General features: G+C 44.8%; 1 protein-coding gene across 2 annotated transcripts in view; it reads right to left on the bottom strand.

Moving 5' to 3' along the window:
* phf24 (PHD finger protein 24) overlaps positions 1–10,000 on the bottom strand; it is a 53,006-nt gene that overhangs the window by 7,185 nt on the left and 35,821 nt on the right. The window contains exons 4-7 of one of the 2 annotated variants that reach the window (XM_042060298.1): positions 9,156–9,234; positions 8,110–8,312; positions 7,111–7,283; positions 165–200 (exon numbers count right to left, since the gene is read on the bottom strand). In XM_042060298.1, coding sequence (XP_041916232.1) covers positions 165–200; positions 7,111–7,283; positions 8,110–8,312; positions 9,156–9,234 — 491 coding nt within the window. The remainder of the gene's footprint in view (positions 1–164; positions 201–7,110; positions 7,284–8,109; positions 8,313–9,155; positions 9,235–10,000) is intronic. The other variant, XM_042060299.1, reaches the window with a different exon arrangement.

The raw sequence follows: 10,000 nt of genomic DNA, 5'->3' as shown, positions 1-10,000 counted from the left end.
GCATTACATGCACTGAGGAGGGGTATGGGGGCATTAGATGCGTTGGGGAGGGGTATGGGGGCATTAGATGCACTGAGGAGGGGTATGGGGGCATTAGATGCGTTGGGGGGGGGGGGGGGGGTTATTGGGGAGGGAGAGGAGGGGGGCAAATGTAGGAGACTTACCCCATACTGGACATTGGGGAACACAAACCCATGAAGCTGAGGAAATGGAGGTGGAATGCAGGTGAGACACAGGACACACACAAGGCCTTTTCACACACAAGGCCTTTTCACACAGAGATTACGCTAAATTTGAGGAGACGTCTTTTTTGCCGCAACGTGTCTGAAAACTAGGTGAACATTTGCCGGCCTGCTGATCTGTTCACATGATGCGGCATTTTGGGGAGCCAGGAGGCAGGATCAGCTAGCAAATTAAAATGTGACGTGCAACAGGGGGCGTGTAGAGTGATAGTCCTTATTATGCGTGGGCCTTCAGATGCAGCAGGTGTGTGATTTCCAAAACCATGGCGGGAGAACCGACTGCACTTTGGTTAGCTTGCATTTGTAGTAGCCTACCCTACAAATGCAAGTGAAATTGCTTTGCTGTTGCTTAGAATGCTTAGAATTCTTGTGATTGATTAGCCTGACGAGCCAGACCCACATTAAAATGTAGGGTCTGGGCACTCACCGTTCGCAGTGCTCAGTCCGAGGGGCGGGATAATCGGTTGTCTTTCAAATTTCCTCTGCACGCAATAGGACAGCACTGAGTCCCATGCGGTTTCCCACCAGCAGAGCTAGTTGGCTAGTTCAAACTTTTGCCATTTTAAAACAAGCTTAACTCGTGTCACACTGTTGGCTAACAGCAACATCCATCTTCTTTGTTTTCAAGTAGCAGAGAATTCAAGCCAAACCTTTGCAACTCTGCCATCAATCATTATGTTAAGCCCACCTAACGACTCTATACACAATTTGATTGGCCTGATAGAAGTTTAATTTTTCGAGCTCACAAGCCAACGGAGAGTTGCTAGACTAGCAAACTTAATTTGCCACCGCTAGGGTGCGTCTAGATTTCTAGGCTAGCGATTGATGTCTTCAGACAATAAAAAGTAATTTGGAAGGGAAATAGAAGAGAAGAGTTGCCCCCTGCGTTGGCCGTGATTCCCCTTTGAAAATCAGAGGTTCACAGGCTACTTCACAGGCTACATCACATGTATCACACAAAAGAGCTTTTTCTCAGCTTTTAAACGATGTTAGTGGTTAGTTGTTGTGGTAAACGGTTCGCGAGAAAAGTAACTTTAATTTAATCATGTTTTCTGCGTCCGTCTCCCTACCCATTCATCTTGGTGGAATACTTCGCGAACTTTCCCTCAACACATGACAAACCATATATCAGAATAAACAGCAGACCTTACCGAACACAAAGGTGTAAAGCATTCCCCTGTACAGTTCCAAAGTAATCCGGTTTTAAATTTGCAGCAATGTCTATATGCATGTCTCCAACTTTGGGGTTCACAATGTGTTTAAATTGTTCAATAGGCCTACATGATTTTATAACAGGCCAAATACAAAATAAATGTTACAAATATCGCCTAGATATCTGTAAGCATTACAATCAGAGGATATACATATAGGGTAGACAGACGCTCATGAGTTCATGCTTTGTTTTATCGCTGGATTTTAGGATAGCCTATTATGGCAACCGATTGCATTCCGAGCTACAGTCAACTCTAGCAGGCATTAAATGACTGGAGACTTTGTGAATTTAAAGATTGACATAATGTGCTGTCTCTGCTATTGTTGCTTTTGATCAGTTAAATTTATTTGCAATCTCCTGTGGTGGGCTGGACATAGCATCGAAATGCCCGCCCAGATTCCCCTTTCCGCCTTGACCCATTCACACTGGTGCCGGAACGAAAAAACTCAGCAAAATGTCTAGGAGGCTTGGTAGTAAATGTCTAGGGGGATTGGTAGTAAATGTCTAGGGGGCTTGGTAGTACATGTCTAGGGGGCTTGGTAGTAAATTTGGCGAGACACTTTGTCCCGCCGTTCTGCCTCGGTCTATGTGAAAGGGACAGTCGTTCCGCGATTCTGGTACATAAAATCGCAGCGATTTTGGCAGTGTGAAAAGGCCTTCACACACACACACACACACGCTAGGGCTGTTTTCGGAAGTCGAATATAAATCGAATATTTCAAAATCAATACTAATTGAATTTAGAAATTACTATTCGAATGTAGGTTTTTTAATGTGTTGGCTAACTTTAGCGAATATGTGAAAATAAAATTCTTTTGTCACGTCTGATGCTTCCACGGAGATCACCTCTTCTGACCATTTAAGCGATGTGGAACGTTTTTGGATTTTTTTGGATAACAAGAAGCCTAACGATGTCGTAATCTGCAGAATATGTAGGCTAACGATGTCGTAATCTGCAGAATATGTAGCCTAACGATGTCGTAATCTGCAGAATATGTAGGCTAAGGCCCAAATGAATTATCACTCGACAACGAGCAGCCTGAGTGCACATCTGATAATGCTATACCCTGACAAGCTAGGTAGGTAAACAGTCCGAGGGCGAAAAACCGCAGCTAAAGCAGGCAAGAATTAGCCTATCGGGTTTTTGCCTCCCTTCTCTATGTCCAGTGCTTTTGTCACTTGTCTGATAGGCATAATAGTTCATGGAATCACTGGTTGATAGAAAAAAAGAAAGCAAACTTTTCCCCAATCAGGAAATGTTTGCTAATTTGGCGTCATCAAACATAGAGGCATAGAATTACAGTTAAGTGGTCGTGGAATGAGCGTTCATTCAGTGCGCGTCTGCGTGAAACAAACTGAAACACCTTAAGCTGTAGGTATCGTTGGTAGACTTGAGCTTTTGTTCAATAGAAGTCAACCACACACTTATAGTGGCATTGGCAATTCAAAAGCCTGTTTATACAGTGTATAGAGATGCAGAGTAAATATTAATAGTAGGCCAAATTTGAGCATTAAATATTTGAATATAAATCGATTATTAAAAATGATAATGAATGAAATTGGAATGGGATTATGGAGGAAGATTGACAGCTCGAACACACACCGGTGGGCAATGCAGGGGCCAGGTGTAGCAGACTGTATAATGATATATATGAGCCGATATATATGAGCCCAAGTCTCAAAGAGCTCTGGACTCACATGGCATACAAATGCACACACACACACAGGTATAGATACACACACACACACACACACACACACACAGACATAGATACACACACACAAACACACACACACACATATAAAGGCATAGATAAACACACACACACACACACACACACACACACACACACACACACACACACACCAACTGGCAGCTCACATAAGCTGCTGACTGAGGGAGAGTGTGTGCAGGCACTTCTTCACAGCCTCCTAAATCACACCGACTGGTCTGGGACAACCCCCCCATGCCCCCTCAACCCCCCCCCTCAACCACCTCTTTTTCTGTCTCTCTCTGTCTCACACATATATTCAAACCAACTCCTTTCTCTCTCCCTCTCTCTCTCGCTCCCTGTTCCCACTCTCTCTCTTTCTCTCTCTCTCCCTCTCTCTCTCTTGCTGTCTCTCTCTCGCCCCCTGTTCACACTCTCTCTCTCTCTGTCCACACTCTCTCTTTCCCTCTCTCTCTTTCTCTTCCTCTCTCCATCTCTCTGTCTGTCTCTCTGTGCGGTTTATTCAAGCTGGAGTCCTGGTCATAAATCAGGATGATTGAGTTTGCTGCTAGAATCAATGACGTGGGAGCTGTTTAGCAGAGAGCAGCTGATGGATCTCTCCTGGTCTCCCTCTTACTCCCGTCGAGGGTGGTGGAGATTGGCCTGCCGTTGCACAGGAAGACCAGCTCTGTTACCAGGATGTGCGAACGGAATTCTTGAGTGCTGTTCTATTATCTGAAGGGGACTGCCACCAGTCCCAGGTTGAGTGATCTGAACTCTTGAGTTCTACTTTGTTAACTGATGGGAGTCTGTAATTTGAGATCTGTTCTACTGAACTCCATTCAAAATCAACAAGCTCCACTTCTAGAGTCTGTGATTCGAGATCTGCTCTACTGAACTCTGAAGAGGAACAAGCTCCACTTCTAGAGTCTGTGATTCGAGATCTGTTCTACTGAACTCCACTGAAGAGGAACAAGCTCCAGTTCTAGAGTCTGTGATTCGAGATCTGCTTCTGTATTGTTAGCAGAAGGAGAGCAGCTTTGTGTGCGATATTTGTTTTCCTGCCCTTTGTCTCTGCACTTCAGCAGCTCCCCAGGACCTACACTATGATCTCCCATCTCCCATCTCCAAACCAGCTCCCCAGGACCTACACTATGATCTCCCATCTCCCATCTCCAAACCAGCTCCCCAGGACCTATTCTATGATCTCCCATCTCCCATCTCCAAACCAGCTCCCCAGGACCTACACTATGATCTCCCATCTCCCATCTCCAAACCAGCTCCCCAGGACCTACTCTATGATCTCCCATCTCCCATCTCCAAACCAGCTCCCCAGGACCTACACTATGATCTCCCATCTCCCATCTCCAAACCAGCTCCCCAGGACCTACTCTATGATCTCCCATCTCCAAACCAGCTCCCCAGGACCTACTCTATGATCTCCCATCTCCCATCTCCCATCTCCACGGGGGCAGCCGTGGCCCACTGGTTAGCACTCCGGGATCAAAATAGTATACTTATACTATCTCCAAACTAGCGCAGATGGAGATGCAAACCAGCTCCCCAGGACCTACAGTATGATCTCCCATCTCCAAACCAGCTCCCCAGGACCTACAGTATGATCTCTCCTCTCCAAACCAGCTCCCCAGGACCTATGATCTCCCATCTCCAAACCAGCTCCCCAGGACCTACAGTATGACCTCCCATCTCCAAACTAGCGCAGATGGAGATGCAAACCAGCTCTCTCAGGATGGCTTAGCTCTCCATTCTTTCAGCTGCAGGGAAACCGGTGTCATTTCTAGAGCGTGTGATGTGAATTCTATAATTCTGCTTTGTTACCTGAAAGGAACAAGCCCCTATCTCTAGACTGTGCCATCTGAAATCTGTAGTTCTGCTTTGTTAGCTTATGGGAATTAGCCAGATATATACTATGACTATGAAAAGACAAGAATGTAAACATAAAAGAATTGCTTAACAAACAACAAAAAGAATATAGAAAAATATTAGGGAGTAAGTTATAAGGTGTAGATGTTATTATGACCACAGTCCAGATTGTGTAGAAGGGCTAATATAGCCTGTAAAACAGTCAGGTGGACAGCGAAGTGATTTGATGGTAGGGGCTGAGACAGACAGGCTCACACTCTTAAAACGAATGTGTTGTCCCTATCTGGACACAGAGATGTGTTAAAACAACCCAAGTTGTGTTGTTTTCAACACATTCGTTTTAAGAGTGTGAGCTGAAGAGTTCATTCCTCCTCTCCCCTTTCCCTTGTGTGGCATGTTGGAGTTGGAGACTTTTCATTCTCTTTGAAGAAGAGACAGGAGGGGGAGAGGAACATGAGGAGAGAGAGAGATAGAGAGAGAGAGAGAGAGAGAGAGGAGGTATGGGGGATAAAGAGAGGGACAGAGAGAGAAATCAAGAGAAAGGAAGAGCAAAAGCTCTTACCATCTGTTTCAGAGAGACAGAAAGAGAGGGAAAGCAAGAGGGAGAAAAGCTAAAGAGTGAGAGAGAAACAGACAGAGTGAGAGAGAAAGGGAGAAAGCAAGAGAGAGAAAGAGCTAAAGAGTGAGAGAAACAGACAGAAAGGGAGAGGGCTGCAGGGCGAGCAGCCTCCTCCTCCTCCCCCTCCTCCCCCTCCTCTCCTCCTCCTCCTCCTCCTCCTCCACTCGTTGATGATTTAAGCCTGAATTCCCTCATCAAGACAGTGAGTTCTGCTACAATGATTCATTAGCCTCCTCAGTGCACCTGAATACAGAGCTAATTCATAAGCAGCGACACACTGCAGTGACAAATTAGCAGCCTTCACCAGAGTTCAGTTACATCACCAGTTAACACCGGCTTCCAAGAGAACACCTCTGCTTTGCAGAGAGGAAGAGAGAAGGGAGGAAGAGGAGAGGAAGAGAAGAGGAAGAGAGGAGGGAAGAGAAGAGAGAAGGGAAAAAGAGAAGAAAGATAGATACAGTAGATACACAGTATAGAAGGATGGATGGATGAATAAGGAAGTAAGTATAGTATATATACTCTTTTGATCCCGTGAGGAAAATTTGGTCTCTGCATTTATCTCAATCCGTGAATTAGTGAAACACACTCAGCACACAGTGTACACACAGTGAGGTGAAGCACACACTAATCCCGGCGCAGTGAGCTGCCTGCAACAACAGCGACGCTTGGGGAGCAGTGAGGGGTTAGGTGCCTTGCTCAAGGGCACTTGACGCTTGGTCGGGGATGGATGGATGGATGGATAGATGGATGAATGTATAGATGGATGGATGGACACATTGATGCACTAATACATTGATGAATGCATAGCACTTGATATGGTGACATACAGTATACAAGGCTCGAGTAGGTGGGCTGCAGTTCATGTATACTGTAGTAACGCTCGACTAGGTGGGCTGCAGTTCATGTGAAGTAACGCTCGACTAGGTGGGCTGCAGCTCATGTACGCTCGACTAGGTGGGCTGCAGTTCATGTACGCTCGACTAGGTGGGCTGCAGTTCATGTATAGTAACGCTTGACTAGGTGGGCTGCAGCTCATGTACGCTCGACTAGGTGGGCTGCAGTTCATGTATAGTAACGCTCGACTAGGTGGGCTGCAGCTCATGTGAAGTAACACTCGACTAGGTGGGCTGCAGCTCATGTAAAGTAACGCTCGACTAGGTGGGCTGCAGCTCATGTAAAGTTACGCTCGACTAGGTGGGCTGCAGCTTAAAGTAACACTCGACTAGGTGGGCTGCAGCTCGTGTAAAGTTACGCTTGACTAGGTGGGCTGCAGCTCATGTAAAGTAACACTCGACTAGGTGGGCTGCAGCTAATGTATAGTACCGCTCGACTAGGTGGGCTGCAGCTCATGTATAGTTACGCTCGACTAGGTGGGCTGCAGCTCATGTATAGTTACGCTTGCCTGTTTGGTGTTTTGGGTAAAGTTCTGGTTCTGTTCACCTGACATTACAGGACTGGGACTCCTGGTCCTGACTGAGTTTCTGGAACCAGGACGCCTGGGCCCGCAGCATCTCGCCATCCATGATGATGCCATCTTTGTCCTGGTCCAGACTCTGGAAAACCGCACGAGCCCGGTCCCGCTCCTTGGCTGTCAGCAACCGCACCAGGGAATTCTGGGTGATGTAGTTCACATTAGTGTTACAGCTGCTGATCAGAGACCTTTCAGTAAGTGAGCTCCCTGTAGCTGGTTGCACCAGCAGAGCTTATGTTCTTACTTTGCGTAGTTTCAACTAGCACACCGGAATTAAGGTGTAATTAACACCATAATTAAACACTACCGTACTTCTGAGTTTGCAAACAACAAAAAGTTGTACTATGGCACCAACATACAGTATGTTCAGTATAGACTTAAAGCACAACTCAGGAGAAACAAACAAGTTCAAAGTTTTTATTGAGAGCAAAATTATGTTAAATAGGTTTTGGACCATTTTTTGTATTAACACTGAATGGGCTTATAGTGAAAGCTAAGGGGGCATGTCAAAAAACAAACGCTATTTTATACACTTCGCTTTGTCTGTTGGGACCCTCACCACACTACCACAGAAGTGTCATTGTGTTTTGACGTGCTAGCTTGGCCACTTACCTTTCACTATTTTGCTCTCAATCAAAAGTTTGAACTTGTTAACTACCATAAATAGATCCTAGGTTGTTTTTACTCCAGAGTTACGCTTTAGAACAATTAAAAGGCTTAAAACAACTAAAAGTTGTACTCTGGCACCAACATACTATATGTTCAGTATAGGCTTAAAACAACTAAAAGTTGTACTCTGGCACCAACATACTATATGTTCAGTATAGGCTTAAAACAACTAAAAGTTGTACTCTGGCAGCAATCTGACTGTTCAGTATTGACTTAAGCTATATACACCATCATAAGCTAAAGACATAAGCTTATGACCATCATCTAACTAGGGTCCTGTAGACTCTGGTTCATGCTACCTCTGTGCGGAACTTCCTGAGCACAGACAGAGACTCGTGGTACAGGAAGTCGATCCACTCGATCTGGCCGTGCTTCTCCGGGTCAAGGGCGGCGAACTGGGCCAACGCCTCCTCCTCCTCCTCGTCCGTCAGGTCCTTGTCGAACAGCTGCTTGGAGACGAAGTGCCGGTACTGCAGGAGCTCATCAGACACCAGGTAAGATTCTGGAGGGGAACAGGTGGGGTCATCACCAATACACTTTACTCTAACTTAAATAAACTACACTCTAATACTGCATAATATATACTCTAATACTGCATAATATATACTCTAATACTGCATAATATATACTCTAATACTGTATAGACTACACTCTCATACTGTATAAACTACACTCTAATACTGTATAGACTACACTCTCATACTGTATAAACTATACTCTAATACTGTATAGACTACACTCTAATACTGTATAAACTATACTCTAATACTGTATAGACTACACTCTAATACTGTATTGACTTAACTGTAACAGCCAGGCTACACCGGGTGTGCAATCGCTCTGTTCACGGAGCGTAAAAATAGTTTTAGACTGGTCTGTTCTTTTTCGAATGTACACGCCGCTTTCACATATGGTGTAGCCAGTTCCCCTTGATTATAGTGGAAGCTAATTGTTGCAACATCCACTCCACAAACAGAACACTTCAGTTATTAATTATATGTGTCTGGTGTAGGCTGCCTGTATGGCCTAACCAATACACACGTCACACTGTATACTATACCCTGGCATGCAAAATCAAATGGAGTCAAATTACCCTGGCATGCAAAGTCAAATGGAGTCAAATAGAGTCAAATTACCCTGGCATGCAAAGTCAAAAGGAGTCAAATTAGATAATTTGTCTACATGCCACTGCATCAAACTCTAATATATCATCACTCCATACAAACTGTGCTGTAACTAGGGTTGTGCTTCTGACTGCTAGTGCTACATACAGTATGTTGCTTTAGGTATTATACAGGTAGATGAAGCCAGCCTCTGTTGCAGGTGAGGGATCCTGAGCACACACCTGGGATGATCCTGCACTGCTTAAAGGTCTCCATGAGGCTGTACATCTCCTCCTCGGTCAGGAGCAGGTTCACGTTGTCCTGAGAGGGACAGGGAGCAAGATAAGGCACAAGTGTCAGAACTAAGGACATTCTACATTCTACTAAGTACACTACATTCTACTAAGTACACTCTACATTCTACACTTAAATAGAGGTAGCCTAGAAATCTTGACGCACCCTAGCGTCAAGATTCTAGGTCTAGCAACTCTCCGTTGGCTTGCAAGCTGGAAAAATGAAACTTCTATCAAGGCAATCACATTGTGCATATAGTCGGTGACGGTTCCGCGTGAATTTCCTGCTACTTTAAAACAAAGAAGATGGATGCTGCTGCTGGCAAACAGCGGTCTTTGAATCGAGACTCGAGATAAGCTTTTTTTAAATTAGCAAAAGTTTGATCAACTAGCCAACTAGCTCCGCTGGTGGGAAAATGCATGAGACTCATGAGTTGTAGCCCTATCCTATTGCGTGCAGAGGACATTTAAAAAAAAAGACAACCGTTTATCCTGGCCCTTGGATTTAGCAGTGCCAATGGTAAGTTCCCAGACCCTACATCTTGATGTGGGTCTGGCTCGTCAGGCTAAAATAGAGGATATTTGTTTTAAAAAAGACTGTGATAAAAGTAGATGGAATGATTTAGCTTTTTCTGAAGTAAAAGTTAAATAAAAAGCACAGGCTCCGAAATGTACTTAAAGTATAAAAAACTAAAAAGTCAAAAGAAGGATGAGGAAACATTTGAACTGGTCCTTTCTTTGGAAAACTGACTTAACCTCTCTGGTCATATTGAGAAAATGTCAAAGACTTCGGA

Source organism: Alosa sapidissima, chromosome 13, assembly GCF_018492685.1.
Source record: "Alosa sapidissima isolate fAloSap1 chromosome 13, fAloSap1.pri, whole genome shotgun sequence".
Classification (NCBI taxonomy): domain Eukaryota; kingdom Metazoa; phylum Chordata; class Actinopteri; order Clupeiformes; family Clupeidae; genus Alosa; species Alosa sapidissima.
Note: the sequence above shows the minus strand (reverse complement) of the source record. Positions and strands in the feature narration are given on the sequence as shown.